Source organism: Oryzias latipes, chromosome 9, assembly GCF_002234675.1.
Source record: "Oryzias latipes chromosome 9, ASM223467v1".
Classification (NCBI taxonomy): domain Eukaryota; kingdom Metazoa; phylum Chordata; class Actinopteri; order Beloniformes; family Adrianichthyidae; genus Oryzias; species Oryzias latipes.
In genome coordinates, this window is record NC_019867.2 from 21,283,672 (window position 1) to 21,300,342 (window position 16,671).

Below are 16,671 nucleotides of genomic sequence, written 5' to 3' on the forward strand. Positions count from 1 at the left end.
CCTCGCCCATTGTGTAGATAAGGCAGTTCACCTGCAACGTCCTCTCATCTTTATTAAGTTTCGTGGCAATTCTGTATATCTCAAAGCGCTGTTTCCAGTCCAGCCATTCTGTCTGCTTGTCAAAGGGAAGTTGACAGGCGGATTAAATTTAGCCATTTTGCTCAGTTCTTTGTCTCCTTACTCCGTACTCTACATAGGTTCTGTCCGGGTAACTTCTGACACCATTTAAAATGAAATTGCACTGTCCCACAGTGTCGTAAACCAACAGTTCTGAGCTGCATCGCCGCTATACGACAGTTATAAGCGAAAATAAACGCTTATTTAAAAATATTACAAATTATAGAAATTACAAACTTAGAAAAAAATTAACTACCCCCAGAGTTGTCACGAATCAAATATGCAATCATTGCTGAAATAAAATGTTTAAGCATCAGGCATGAAAGGGGCTTATTTAAGGGAGTAAATGGAAAAATGCTCACTCTAGTTGCTGCCTGGTTGAGCACTCAAGAACAGCGGGAGCCGGATGTGTTGTTTTATTTTCAAAGTAAACACTTCAACAGCTTGTTCGCTGTCAGTAAATCTAAACATACTAATACGTGTATTAATCCAATTATTCTTATAAATAAGTATAATTTAAAACTGGGCAATAAATAATTTTGTTTGTGGTATTTTGTTAATGAATTAAATTCCCACAAGGTAAAGACTTTATTGTGAAAGGATAGATCGGAAACACTGGCTCGGAGATCCTAAATTGTTCAGATGACGCTGGTTGGCTTCTGTGACGGAGGTATACTATCTACCTCAGTATTTTCTGAACCCTGCACCACCACAGACAGGAGGTCTTTCCGTTTCTTCGTCGATAGGAGCGATTAGTATTGTTCTTTCCTCGTCATTTTGCGGTTACGACTTGAGCTGGCGAATTGTGACATCTGTCTATTGCAGTAGACAGTGCAGTCTTCGCCTGGAGAAACACCTGTGCGACTGCCTCTTCTCGCAGCTGGCCGCCGTCTTCAATGTTGAGTAGGTACGTATTTAAACATGCGCCAAACACCTTAAACGAGCACGCGACGTTTTTAGTTTTTTACTTAAAGATTTTGAACGCCACAGCCCACCCAGTATTTTGGTCACTTTATTTGGATGGCAGTTGGCCTAAACACAGCAGCTGTGGTGGTCGGAGGAGTGAAAACAAAAGAGTGGAGTGTTTTCGCCCCTTATGCTGATAAGACTGGATGTAGGGGAGGATCTATCAGAGCAGCGTTGCTGGACCATTTTTGGTTAGAGTTTTCGATCACACTTGACGCATTCCACTCTTCTCTTTGTGGCTGCCTGTCCATTAACATTATAATCACACTCTAGCCCCTTTTTCAATTTTAATGGGATGGACAAACCACACGTTTCCACCATCCTCCATCTGAGGATCTGTGAAACTCCTACTGAGAAACCCATAAAGGCCTGTTAAAAAATGTGGGTGGGTTTTTCCTCACTGTTTACATAACTCACAGCTTCAGCCAGTTGCTCACTGATGGTAGGTTTCATGAAATAGTGTGCTGAAAGCTGAGCCCGAAATTGTAGTGATGGAATGATGATGATGCCTCCATGATTGTATTGATTAGGGTTGTGTATTGGCAAGAGTCTCACGGTACGATACGCATTGGGACATTGTACCGTAAATGTTTTATTTTTTTAAAGAGTATGACTTAGAAAAAAACATGTAGTGTGATAAGGCAACATGACAGGGTGAAAGAGAGCACTTGATGTGGATAAGATGCTTTATTTCCATGACAGTCTGCACTGCAGCTGTTTTCTCACACGCGAAAGTAAACACGGATTTCACCTCTTATGCCTACAACCTTGGCCTTTTTTCAGAGCGTTGTATACATCAGTCTGATCCATCAAGTCGCTGAACTAGAATATATTACTGTTAGGTTCCGAAAAACTTTGGCCTGCTATGCTGACAGCATTTTGACTGAAGCTCCATGCATGAGCCACTATGCAGCTGCAATGCTTCACTCGTTCTTATCTGAGTCCGCTACAGATGGACGATGGTATCGTCCATCGTGATGGGTGACTGACCTCACGATGGAGAGACACCATCGTGATGCCACGCCCCCGCCACGCTGCGAGTCGACACTATAAGCCGCGATTACATATGCAAAATATCTTGATCGGATCAATGGTCGGATTAGAATTCAACCGTGTACATGGGCACAGAAAAATGTTTTCAAAATATAACAAACGTTCACATGGGGTCACACTTTCGGTCGGAACAAATCATTCGCGCATGCGCAGTAGTGTTTGAAATACAGGAAAAGGAAATGAGTTCTGCCGAGCGGCTATATACATAGAAATGTCAGCTCGGTAATATACAAGATGATCTTCTAAACGTGCTTTTCTTAATGTTATGGTTATTATGAAGCACCTGTTCGCTCATTATTTTATTTTTAATCCATGTGGTCAGTGCTTTCTCTGTTGAAGAACGGAGCCGGAAAGAAGCCAGGGTTAGCAGTATGCTAACACGGACTACAATATTAGCTTTGGATGGACATAAAATCCATGCGGGAAATTCTGCAATCTGCATCTTGGCTGCACGTAAATGTGTGGGAATAACATCAGCCTTTATTTTTTCGGGACATGACTGGAAACACAAATCTACGTGATTGTTTGAACGGTTTCTAAGGACTGAGCGACATTTCTGCTTGAAAAGCTCACACACTCTCTGCCCCAAACAAAGCCTCTGTGTGTGCTGGCGGTCCGAACTCTGCTAGGACACACATTTTTAGACCCGGTTCTCCTGAGTTCCGTAGCTCGTTCACCTAGAGCTGCGCGACGGATCGCAATCCTAAGTCTCCCACACATAGTGCACACGTAACAAAGCATCCCCCCTTCCCCTCAAACACAAAGCTGTAAGTCCGCGCTCCACTGGTACACTTGACTAATTCAGTGCAGGAGCGGACTACTTCTTTGAATTCAATTCAATTTTATTTGTATAGCCCAAATTCCCAACAACAGTCGTCTAGATGGGCTTCATATCGGTAATTGAAAAAGTGAAACATAAAATCAAAAGGATCATGAATACATAGAGTTCAATAGGAAAATACTAAAAGGAATGAACAAACTGACTAAGCTATACTGGAATCCCTGCCCTTAGACCCCCCTTCGCGGTAAGGAAAAACTCCTAAACAAAACAGATTCCGGAAAAAACGAAGGAACCTCAGGGGTGCCCACATGATGGAGGGATCCTCCCCCAGGACGGACAGGCGATTTACCAGAACTCTTAGAGAAGAATTAACTTATCTAACTCTACAACTACATATTTAAAGTCCAGCAGACAAGCTTCATCCAGCCAGAGTTGGGGGGACAGTCAGGGGCCAGAGATGAGCCAGAGGCAGGATCCACAGCCAGGTGTAGAAGCAGTAGTAGAGGCGAGCCAGAGACGAGGTACACGGTCAGGAACAGGAGCACGGATGAGCCAACTGGAATCTGGAAGCACTCCCACTCCCCATGAGGGGAGAGGGAAAAAGGGACAGTACATGAATCGCACTGCACAAAACAGAGGCATGGAGAACTAAATGATGAATAATGATCAAGAATAGAGAGAGGAAGGGTAGAAGTAGATGAAAAAATTAGGGCTGCAGCTATCGATTCTTTTTGCAATCGATTAATTTAGCACTTAATCGATCGATTAATCGAGTAATCAGATAAAACGATTTGTGTGTGTTTTTGAACAACCAAAACAAATAATGCATAACAAAAATGATGTGGCTGTAAAATGAACAAGCATTTGATTTTAAAGATCCGCTCTGATGCAAATGTTACTTTTGGTGTTTTTAAGTTGGTCTTGAGAAATGTCGCTGAGCTAGAACATTTTGTATGGGGGGGGACAGAAGACTTTGAAAGGGTGACACAACACCAAAATGGAAGGCCATTAAAAATAAAAGAATCAGAAAAACATATTTGATCATTATCATTGTTTATTTTTCGTGTAAAAATAATGCTTTTGTTATTTTTGCAATGCTTAAAGAAGCCTCGCGGTCCGCCGAAAGGCGAGCTACCGCCTGTCCCAGCCCCTGCCTCTCGGCGCCCCCCCAATGCTCTTAGCTGAGTGTCCCGCGGGGTCCGAAGCGTTTACTTTGAAAAAATTAAAGTGTTCACAGCAGGCCCGGTCGCCTGAATACCGCAGCTAGGGGCTCTCGCCGCCCGCCGAGGCGGCCTGCGCTGGTCGCGGCAGAGGGGGCGCGGAGCGGCTGACACCGCCCCTCGCTCGCTGCCGGTGGCACGCGCGGGTCCCGCGCCTAAGGCCTCGGGGTTCCAGCGGTCGCGCAGATGTCTTCTGTTCAGATGCTGTTGTGGTATGCCAGCTCTATTTTGCAGTAGAGACACTGCACCTTGTTCTCTTCTTTATTAAGTGTGTAATGATCCCACACTTTAGACAATTTCTGCAGTTTATTTATAGATCTATTCTCCGCCATCGCGCCAACTAAATTCAAAAGGTCCATGTGAATAAACGGTCCGTGTGACACAATCAAATCCCTGCGTTGCGCGTATAGTGCGCGTCATAGGAATTTAACGAGGCTTCGAGGCAGAGTTTTTGCCTCGAGGAATTTTTGTAATCGAGTAACTCGAGTAACTCGAGGAATCGTTTCAGCCCTAGAAAAAATAGGGCAGGACCCCAGTGCACCATAGCTACCCAAGCTTCAACTTCTAGCAGACTACTAAAGACAAATTGTTATTGTTATTAATTTTAATTGAACAAATTAACATTAAGTTAAATAATCTCTGAATACTAACTAGTCTGGCAATAAGCCTTTCCAAAGAGGAATGTTTTCAGTCTAACTTTGAATGTACAAACTGTGTCGGTCTCTCTTACATGAGCTGGGAGCTTATTCCATAAAACAGGGACTTGGTGGCTAAACGCTCTACCTCCAACCGTACTTTTATTAACTCTAGGAACCACAAGCAGTCCTGCATTTTGTGAGCGAAGTGTTCTTTGCTATTTTGTTCATTTTTTTTTTTTGTTAAAGTCACTTCCCTCAGTTAATACTGGATCATTGCGGATGAGTCATTAGTTGGGAAATAAAATAAAAATAAAGTAATAAAGTAAAATAACTAATACTATTTATATAATAATTATTATAACGAAAAATTAACACACACACACACACCCCGACGATATCGTCCATCCCGATGGTTTACTGCAAACATCAACTACAACTACAGCCAAAGACGGCAAGCTACAAACGTCAACTGCCAATTTAAGGGACATCGCCCAACTCTACTACAAAGCACCGCAATCCGCGTTTTTAAATGGTACTGGCAGGAACATGGAAACGAGTTTCGGTTCGGTATCCTTCCTAAGTAAAAACTAAGTAGTGCATGTCTCATAAAAACAAAAAAGCTGTTTCTCGCTGAGATCTTGTAGTTGTTTTGCGTGGTGTAGAGCTGTTCAAAGAGGCTCAGTGGGCAATGCTGCCAACTAGCGGGGTTTAAGTGGAAACAAGAGTCAGACGCTGAAGGACGCTCATGTTTGTTTGTTTGTTTGTTTTCCCTTTCGGCTTTTCCCATCAGGGGTCGCCACAGCGAACGAGTCGCATGGTAAACTTGGCAATGTTTTACGCCGGATGCCCTTCCTGACGCAACCCTCTCAAAGCAACCGGGCTTGGGACCAGCACAGAAGTAGAGAAGGGAACAGGCTCATAAATAATTAAATAAATATAGTTTTGACCAATTTTGAATCGATACAGGTATCGCCAAATGAAATATCGCGAGTAGTATTGACACATTACCCAAACTGTGTCGACACTGAATTGACACTGTTTTGCTCCCTCTCTAGTGATCCCTGCAGTGGGAATGGGCGATACTGGGAATTTGGCTATTGATCCGATACCAGGTAAAAACAGGGCTAGTATCACCGACAGATACAGATACTTTTTTCTTAAACTTTTTGAATATAGAATACTTTTGGAAATACACACATTTTTGTTAATTAATTGTATTATAAAACACAGGACATAGACTTTCCTCAAATAAAAATGTTTAAGGAATTTCAAAAATCTGAACTGAACATGCATCAAACATAGAATGTGTATACAGTATTAATAATAGCATACTACAATAATAATAATAATAAAGCAGTAACTTGTGCAAAATAAAATAAAGAAACACAATGTAACAAAAAACAGCACCATAAACATATATCTTTAAAATAAAGGACACAATAAAATAAGAGTCACTAGTTTAAAAAACGGTTAAAAAAATGTTTAAAGAAAAACCGTGAGTTAAGTTAAAGACCCATTGAATGGGTTTTCTTCATTTGATTAACCTATTTGTTGTGTTAGTCAAACCTTGCCTAAACAAAAATTCTTTGCAGTTGCGTGCAAATATGTGGCTCTTAAATGACTCTCTCTGCTGTCCGATGAAGAAGGGGATCACAGGGTGTGATCAGCAGTGGAGGGGGGTGCTGTTTACATGAACCCTCCCATGAACTCTGTGAGCAAATTCAAGCTTGTTACTGTACGTATAAATAAAAAACTGTGACGAAAGTATCAATCTCATCACGCTAGTATCAATACTTCACCTTGGTATCGGTACTCAGATCGATCCACCCATCTCTACCCTGCAGTAATTGTGAAGTCATTGCATGTAAATAAAATAGGAATTAATTAATAAAAGCTGTTAAAGCCTCACTTCAATAAAAATTGTGTTTTTTTTAACATGTTCTTGCAGCATTTTTCTCATTACAGATGACATATATAAAGAAATAAAAACAATAAAAAATGTGTTTTTGAGTATTCAAAAAGTGGTGAATCAGAAGCAGACAAAAATGCCAATTGAAAAAAATAGCTCTCTTAGCAGGAGAGCTTAGAACACCAGATGATGATTTTCCATCACATTTCAGAGATGCACGTTGACTTTATATACAACATCTCACTTTGTTGTGCCTCTTTCTCTTTTTTTCCAGGAAAAAGATAACCCCAAAGTGCGGTGCCTGTTTGCAGAACAAGGAAAGGAGCAGCATAAACACTGCACAGCCAGACATCATGCAAGGAGAAACCTTCCCACGATGCACAGTGCTGAAATGTTAAGTCTGGAGAGCGAGAGGGTCAGATCAAACAAGCAGACTGTTTACGTCAGAGGCTATCATAAGAGCTGCCTGACAAAAGACTCAGCATCAGCCTGTGTTGAGGTTAAGGTCCCTTTCAATCACAACCCAGACAAGACACGTTAACGGATCTGTCGTTTTTATCAGGTTCAGCAATCCTGAAAGAATTCGGCATGGAGTGGTCACTAGAGAGCATTAGAGAGATGGTTGCTGGAGGGATGCAGTCTGTGAGGGAATGTGAGATCTGTGCTCTTTCCATTGCCATGTGTGTTCTGCTGCTGTTTATGTGGTACTGCTACAGAGTGGGCCAAGAGCATGGCTCCAGCCCACTGCGTGGGAGGTATCTTGTGGGGCCTGGCCGGATTGGAGGGGTGGTGGGGGGTTTCATGAGCTCAGACTGCCGTAACAGGGAAAAAGGAAAGCGTGGATCAATGCTGGAGGAGCAGAATGGCTTTGCTTTTTGCCAGTCATCAGAGTGCTTTCGCTGTACCAGTGCCGGCGAGAGTCTGAACCAGAGGCTCTACCACAGTCTGCAGGAGTATGCCAAGCGCTATACCTGGTCAGGTATGGGCAGGGTTCACAAAGGAGTCCGTGACCAAGGCAGATACCTTAACAGCCGACCAACTATTCAGCGTCCCGAGGTCTTCTTCCTCCCCGATCTGCCGTCTGCTCCTTTCTTTTCCAGAGAAGTTCAAAGACATGATGTGGAGCTGTTGGAACAGAGCTTCCCGGCCCTTCTCGCTGAGTTTGAAAGCATCTACCACCAGCCTCCAGCTCGCGGTGGCTCCTCCCTCCCACCAGGGTGGAAAGCTAATAACACCCCTCGTGGGCAGTGGTGGACCTACTACCTGGTCAACCAAGGTACCCCTTTGGTCCTGAATGTCAGGAGATGTCCGCGGGCATGGCGGGTGCTGGGGCAGCTGCGCACCTTCATTGCCAACAACGTATTTGGAAACGCCTGCTTCTCCGTACTGACGCCTGGAGCTCTTATTACGGAGCACTATGGTCCCACAAATGTCAGGTTGCGCTGCCACCTGGGTAAGAGAATTAAATGAACCACAAATGAAGATGCTCAGTGAATTTAACCAAAACAACAGAAGGATTTCTAGAGTAATGCCTGAAATGCACCTTATGCTAACATGTGTTATTGCTTGAACTGCACCTGAGCTTTAGATATATTTCCATCTGTACTGAATTCACTGATAAAAGTTAGGATGTATCCAGACTGGAAAAATCGTTGTTCTGGACCCAGTCGACTTAATTTGCGTTTGGTCTGTATTCAGACTGCCATGAAGCGGACTTTCCTGTTTCAAACTAAAGCTGGTAGATAAAACCACATGACTAAAGATCTCTTCACTCATTCGTCAGGAATTATGACGGCGGAACGTAGCAACTAGAGGCAGAAAATATGGAAGTCTTGCGCTTTGCAGATCTTGTCGGGATAGTTCATTCAAACTTTATATTTCGCTCACAAATTATAAACGTCTGTATCAACGCCAGGCTCCACACTTTTTACTTGCTTTTTTGGTGCGGTGGAGGCATGCTTTAGGGTGGTTACTGGCAAGAACACGTCTAAGAACATTCACTGATAAGTATTTATGACTTAGATTAAAACATGTGAGAAAAAACAGTGAGAAGCAACGTGAGCAATTGGTATCAAGTTAAAAGTTTTAATGAGCCTGCATTCATCCCACTACATTTCAAGGAGTTGCTGTGTCTCATTGTCGTGGTGTAATGGCATTGTTTTAAGAGAATTCTGTTAAGGAACTACGAGGTAGTATTTAGGATGACATCACAGCAGCATTGGGCGTGCCACGAATCGAGACACAGAAAAGCGTGCAAGACTCGTTTTCAGCTGTATTAAAACAAAACGTTCCAAAAAGTAAGGAGTTGGACCCTAACGATTGATAACATGACAATCGTTGCCTTATATTTGTCCGCGGCTCATTAGTTGCTGCATTCTTACCCTGTTTATATCCCATGACAACTAGTTACGGTGGCCGTTTGGTTCAGTTGTTCCACTCCAGGAACGGATTGTATTCAGACCGAGGAATCTCAGAGCAAACCGAAGCTTAGTCTAATTGGAAACAAACCAAGACCACCTCGAAAGATGGGTCAGAGAGCAGTTATAGATCCCTGACCAGGGTCCACTTGGGTGTATTCATTCCAGATGTTATGAACCACAGCCACAATTTAATCAACTTGCTAGTTATGCAGGTCATTTGAGATGCATGTGTCTTGACCTGGAATGACCTAAAGATTGTTTTGAATCTTTTTCTGCTAGGTCTCAGAGTACCACCATCCTGCGAGCTTGTAGTCGGCGGAGAGCCACAGTGCTGGTCTGAGGGCAGCTGTCTGCTTTTTGACGACTCGTTTCTCCACAGAGCCTTTCATGAGGGTAAGATAGGATTAACATGTTATGGGGTTTGTTTCTGTTTTCTAAATGGAGTAGAATTGATTTGAAGCAGTGCAATAATATCCAGTGATATTGAAAATCAATCAGCAAAAGTCAGAATGTCATCCTATTTGAGTGATTAATGTTTCTGCTTTTTGTGGATGCAGGTAACCTGGAGGACGGCCCCAGAGTGGTCTTCATGGTGGATCTGTGGCATCCCAATGTAGCTGCTGCTGAGAGACAAGCCTTAGACTATATTTTCACTCCAGGCCATTTAGATGACAAAGAGGGAAAATGAGTGAAACAGGTGGCAATAAGGGAAGTGTGTAAGTCGGGGAGGAACTTTACTTAGTGGGTCCTGGTTGCGGAGTGTGAAACAGAAAGGGCTGGTACAGTGGGCGGGGCAGTTGTCCCACTGCGCTCATTGACCCATTTTGACGAGCTTCTACGTCCGTTCATGTGAAGCTGAAACTCTAAGCTCAGACCTGGATCGGATTCATTCTGCATTCTACAACCAAGACTTTCTTGTAGACCGGCTTTCACCTACACTGTGTACATATAGTCCAATTTAAACAATATTGAAGGGAAATAACTGAACATTGGGCCTCTTTTATCTACTGCAGTTTCCCATGTGTTGCAGTGTAAAACAAGTAAGGGTTAATGGCCAAGGACGCCATGGAAGCCTGAATCATCCGACGCAAGGCGGAGGATGGTTAATTCTGATAATGCACACTCCGAATTTTACCATGGTAACTTACAAAAGAAATAAATATTTAATTATTTTTTAGTACTATTCTTGGTATTTTTTCGGTTTGGATCGCTTTTTCACAAAAAGCAGACTATTTGTTACGTTGTGCGCCGCATTGTCACGTTTACATGACTAATCACCACGATAGGTTAAATAAAGCATCCGTTCAGGGAGAAAGTTCTTCTCTTGCCGCTTGTTTTTGTCCAGATAAAAAATCAAAAGTTTCTTTAAAAGAAGCCAGTTATGTAGAACATTTGAGCCATGCGACCAGAACTTCTTTTTAGGCGTTTTTTCACTGTGCATTATCACTTTTTAATGTTAACCCAGCAGCCAATCAGAGTCGAGAATTCACTCGCACCATGGTATGAGCCGTAATAATAAGGCACTTCTAAAATGCACAATCAAATTTCTTGGCAACAGGAATGTTGGGATATGCCCTGTCAGACTGTTACTATTATACATTCTGCTGATCTACTCACAAACTCAAATAATTAACAAAAAGAATCTGGCAGGAAACGGTCCCATGTCAAGGAGGGATTTTCTGCAGCTCTTTGCTGTATTTTTTATTCCTAACAGACATTATCTCATTTTCTAACTGTACACTACCACTGGGTGTTTTTTCAATTTTTTCTGGCTTTTTGTGTAACCTCCTGGATGAAGCTCGGTGTCAATCTGTGGTGCAAATTCTGGCTACCCGTACCTGTATGGGTCTAGAGGTGTTTTCATGCAGGAGTTGCTGGGATCACAACTGCGTTATCTAAGAGAAATACTCTTAGGCTCAATTGTGTGTGATATCAGTCAGGATAATGTGTTTATATGGAGTCACTGGCCACAGCCTTAGCTGCTGATTTTTAATAGTGACTTAAATATACAACCGTTCAATCACACGGGAGTAGTTCATTGCATTTGCTCATGTAGGCATGGTTAAGGCGACCTGTACCAGTCCAGACAAGTTTTGTTGTGTAGAAGAGTAATTTTAAGTCAATGTGAAACTATAGATTTACTGAGATTTTCTCGTTATGCTGGAGATTATACAAAATGTTTAGCTTTTTTAATTAACCTTTAGTTTTCTGGGGGCAAATCACTGGTATGAAGAATGTTTCTGACCAAATTCCACAGCAGAAGTCCACTGCTGTTGCCAGGTCTGTAAGATCAAGAGACAGACTAGAATTCACATCAATTTGCCAGAAAAAGACAAGACTGAAAAAAATATGGTCTGATTTATATCTGTTCTGTGACAAATAGAGAATAGAGCAGAAATGCGACATGATCGATATGAAAGTACCCTGTTGTACACAACAAAACTTTTTTTTTTTGCTTTGAACTTCAGAAGATTATCCATGTCGACATAATTAAAAGCACTGAGTTGCATCCATGGGACAAGCTAATTATTTTCCTCAATATTTGAGGTATAACAAAAATCATAACTGTGTAAAAAATTTCAAAGTTCCAGTTTAGTCTGACTGGAATTACTCTTTGGCTGCTTTAGATGACCTTCCTGTAGAATGTGTTTTTTTTCCTTCAACATTAAACTCAACCCTGTACGAGACAATCTTAGTACTCTTCCACCTTGTCTTCCTCTCCAACGCTGTTGGTTTCCACCCCCTTCTAATCCTTCTCCAGTTTTGCCATGTCCTCTCAGGCCTCAGAGAACTCCCCCACATACCAGTGCACCAAAGTCCTCATGGCGTACACTGAGTTCAAATATGTGGTCCAGGCAGGCCCAGGCCTCGGCAATGGTGATGATGTTGCTCAGCATGCAGATGGCTCTACAGTGGGGGGCTGGTATTTGATGTCCGCTTGAACCCTGTTGGACACTAGTCCACAAACTGGATTCTGCACCTGGCCTTGATGGTGGCAATGACAGAATTGACGTCTTAAGGCACCGTGTCTCCACGGTACAGGAGACAGCAGGCCATGTACTTGCTGTGGCGAAGATCGCACTTTACCATCTAATTGGCTGGTTTGCAGTAGGCATTTGTGATATCTGGCACTGTTAGCTGCTAATAGGATGCTTTCCCTGCAGAGATCACAGGGGCAGAGGCGGCCAGAGGGAAGTGGATCCAAGGGGTAAGGAACTGTGTTGGTCTGGAACTCCCTCAGGTCTACGTTTAAGGTGCCATCAAATCACAGGAAGGCAGTAATGGAGGACAAAATTTGCCCAATCTGCCAGTTCAGGTTGGTGTAGTTAGGATGATCAATGACCAGGTTCCTGCACTAGATGTTGTAGATGGCCTCGGCCACCATGAAAGCACAGTCGGACTGCTCTAGGGTGGTGTGGGCGGTCAGAATGGAGTTGTAGGGTTCCACCACCGCGGTGGACATCTGAGGAGCCGGATACATGGCAGTGAACAGGAAGACCCCCCATCAGCAGAGAGGTGAAGCTTGTACTGCAAGCATAGTTGGTCGCATCTTCTTTCCCAGTGATCAGATGCTCCGGGTGGAAGAGCTGCCGGAAGGTTCCTGTATAGACCTTATCGATGGCCACCGGCTCCAGTCTTACTAAAGAAAATGTTAAAGGAGTCAAACCCTGTCCAGCTGGATGACGTGTTCCAATTAGTTGAGCTTAAACCGTCCATTACCTATGTGGGCAGTGCACCAGCTTGGCCCACATGCATTGAAATACATTCACGCATATTTTCTTAAAGAACAGTTGGTCCTCTATCGTCCGAAGTTGAAGGATTGGGCTCCAATGGCTGTCTTTAGAATATGTTTTGACACTAGTCTTGTGCTGTTTTAATACTTAGGTTCAGAGATGCAATCTTATTGTAGTAATGAAACAGTGCTTAAAACATGTTGAATACTTTTTGTGTTGGATCATCTTTACTGGAAAATAATTTCCAATATACTACATATAAATGTATGTTCTTATTTTTTGAATTTCCATTAAGACAGTTAAGTTGTTTGAAGGGGAATTGGAAAGAATATGATGATATCAATTTATAGGTTTTCCTGTTTGAGATTAATGCAACAGGATTACTCAGTAGTCATTTATCAGACATAATCAGTCTTCAGCTTTTAAAAAAGGCAAACAACACTGCAAATAATTATGAAAGGGCTTACAAAATTAATAATTTAGGGTTTTGTGTTTTTTATGTTGTAATTTGAGTTTATGGTTTGAATCATTTCCATTTTTTTTTTCTTTGCACTCATTTTCATCAGAATTTGTTAATCTGGTAATCTGATAAATGAATGAATGGCTTGCCTGCTCACAGATGGTTAATGTTCTGTGAGTGATTGTATTGCTCATTATGTCTTACATAGAAACATTAGCTGTGGTTACATGTGCAAAATATCTTTGAGTGGATCAAAGATCAGATTAGAACTGAACTGTGTACATGGGCCCAGAAAAACTTTATCTGATTACAACAAACGTTTACACATGCCACACTTTCGGTTGGAACAAATCATTTTGACATGAGTAGTACTATCTAAAATACCGGAAATGGCCGTAGAAGAAAAAATAGCGAGTTCCGTTGTAAAGAAACAAAGCTGTGGCATAGAGCGAGATGATCTTCTAAACGTGCTTTTATTGTTGTTATAATTATTATTAAGTGCCTGTTCGCTCATAATTTTTTTAATCCGTGCGGCCAGTGCTTTATTCTTGCCTGAATGAACCCAGTAGAAGCAGGGTTAGAATTGTAGTTGTAGTTAAAATCTCTGGGGGCAATGCTGCAATGTACATCTTGGCTGCGCGTAGATATGTGGGAATAATATCAGCCTTTATTTTGTCAGGACATGAGTGGTAACACAAATTCACATGATTGTTTGCACGGTTTCTCAGTACTGCCATTTTCTCATTACTGCCATGAGCAACATTCTGCATACAAAGCCACTCCTCTGCTCGGAGACACAGTTCTCCCGGGAGACATGGTTCTCATGCGTGAGCAGCTCGCTCATGCAGGGCAGCCTGACAGACTGCTGTCCGATGCATCCTCCGGATGGCACACCTTAACAAAGCAACCTCCCCTGCCCGCAAACACAAAGAAACAAAGACATGCCTCGCTTGCGTGGAGCAGCCGGCCGGCCTCCTCTGTAGTGCCACACTATCTACGCACGACGTAAGAGCCAGAACAGTTGTGACCCACTATCGGGATAAACTGTTTACATGCACCATGATCGGATCAATAATTGGCATAACCCACATATCTCGATTAGAAATATTTTTTTTTTGACTCATGAGTCTGATCGGGGAAGAGTATTTTGAACGGCATGTTTACATGACCCATTTTTATTCTGATCAGGCATTTATTCCGATTACTTTGGTCCAGGTAACTGCAGCTATTGTTGAAGTAGTTAAAATGCAATAACTAAATTACTGTTTAAATTTCACTAACCTTATCTATATGATGAGTAAATTAAGACCAAAATGGTTAAGAGATGCAGGATACTTTAGAATTTAAATGTGATAAGTTTCAATTCAAGTGCTGAAATATTTTCTATCAGTTTTCGTGTTATAAAAGTAGAACAAAACCATCCCCCAGCTTATCACTAATGAGGATGAACAGATTTTATGCGTGTGGTTTAATAATTGAGGTCCAATGTCAGCCGTGGTCAGAATATTTAGCCATTGACTCTGACTCACAGGTGTTACAGTGAATTGTGCTCCACTCTGAAAACCAGTGCCATGGTTAAATGGTTTCTTGCACATCTGAAGTGCAAGCTGTAAGTGTGGGACTGAAGATCAAGACTTTTTTGGTAAACTTCTTGACTCTTGTAATTTAGTTGCATTTGATATCAGGTTTGTATTTTTGTAAATAACCCTAAAGTGAAGAAAAAGAAAAAACTGCTCTGACTGGTCTGAGATATTTTGAAATGATTGTCTTCAGTGCTTTAACTATTGTGTTGTCTTAATTTCTATCTCAAGTGATTGAAAACCACCAACTATGAACGTCTTTTCTGACACATCCAATCAGTATATTCTGTGAAATGTTTATGAAGTCCACTCTCTGTTGTTGTGTGATGCTTTTAATTCACCAAGTAATGTTTTGATTGCACTGTATCCATTACAAAAGCCACAAACCCTTTAGCAGCTCTTCAAGAAGGTACACACTGTCAGGAAGTAAAAATGAATCTTCTGCTGCTTTGGTTGTCTGATGCAATTCAAGATACCCATCCATTCAGTTCTAATGTTTACAAAAGGTGTGGTTCTCACACACTGTTTACAACAGCAGATAACACTGACGCACACGCAGAGCAGTCCACCAATAGCTGTTTAAAATTCCCAAAGTATTGGCTTCAGATGCGGTGGATGATGGGGGCAAGAATTTTGCTTGCATTTTGATTAAGAACTTGTTTTTCTTTTTTTCAAAACATTATGTGGATTTTGAATAGTATTTCTGTAAATTTAATAAACTGTCAAGTCTCCTATTTAGGCAATCTGTGTTGGAATTCTTTATTTCACATCACTGTTTTGAATCTTCAGTTCTATAGAATTTTCTAAAATGTGAACTGCTTTCTGTCGGTGAGCTGCCCAAGCAATAACGTTTTGAAAATGAAAACTAGAAAACAAATGTTGGCGGGATTTACAGTATAGAAAGAGTGTAACAATGAATCAATTACCATACGTTTTTTGCCCAATCTGGCAACACTGTAAACAGACACTGTGCTTGCATGAACTACTTAAGTAAATTCAAGCTCTTTAGTGTATGTATTGAAGGACCTCTGAATTGTACACACTTTTCTCCCAGCAGATGGCGCCCATCTTATTAGGAGTTTTCAATGAGAGTATATATCCTTGGATACCTTACCATGGAGTATGACTTAAGGCCTTATCATCCTCATTCCAAAATCTCACAAAAATGTACTTTATATTGTCAACTGGCGACTCATCCATCTGCCTCTTTAAAAATGATTACAAAATATTGGCGTCAATATTTGCATAACGGATTCAATCTGTTCTTCACTCTATGATACACGAATCACAATCTGGATTTTTACCCAACAGACACATCTCAAATAATATTCAATTTGTAATTGATTTACTCAATTATTCATATCTAATTGCAGATAACTCTTTCATGTTGTTTCTAGATTTTTTTCAAGGCTTTTGATGCAGTGGAACATGATTTTTATATCACTCTTTACAAAAATTTGGTTTTGGCAGCTACTTCTGCAAAGTCATAAAACCTCTCTACAACAACCCTACCTGTTCTATTAGGTTAATCTCAGAAATTTGATATTAAATGTGTAATTATATCGAGATGTCCTATATCTCCCATATCTGTTTCTTCTTGTAGCTCAGGATCTCTGCGATTATATTAAATCTAGTCCATTATAAGTTAAATGGCGTAAATGTTAAATGGCATATACTTACATAGCGCTTTTCTACCAACAAGGCCCAAAGCACTTCACAGTCACAGTCCCGTTCACCAGTGCATACACACTTTCACACACTGGTGCTTGCTCCGCTGCCGAACACAGGCGCCC

General features: G+C 41.6%; 1 protein-coding gene and 1 pseudogene across 5 annotated transcripts; one reads left to right on the forward strand and one right to left on the reverse strand.

Annotated features, from left to right (window-relative positions):
• The first annotated feature begins 744 nt into the window (after positions 1–744).
• On the forward strand, positions 745–15,621 carry asphd2 (aspartate beta-hydroxylase domain containing 2). Of its 5 annotated transcripts, none has more exons than XM_004072548.3 (5): positions 745–1,024; positions 5,831–5,887; positions 6,959–8,137; positions 9,384–9,497; positions 9,662–15,621. In XM_004072548.3, exons 3-5 carry the CDS (start codon positions 7,273–7,275, stop codon positions 9,790–9,792), a joined length of 1,110 nt encoding a protein of 369 aa, XP_004072596.1. In that variant the 5' UTR covers positions 745–1,024; positions 5,831–5,887; positions 6,959–7,272; the 3' UTR covers positions 9,793–15,621. The 5 variants fall into 5 exon arrangements, with proteins under 5 accessions (XP_004072596.1, XP_020561807.1, XP_011477757.1 ...); XM_020706148.1 differs by having other exon boundaries at positions 745–1,020; XM_020706147.2 differs by lacking the exon at positions 745–1,024 and adding an exon at positions 5,721–5,741.
• On the reverse strand, positions 11,797–12,878 carry LOC110015637 (annotated as a pseudogene).
• Positions 15,622–16,671: the final 1,050 nt, after the last annotated feature.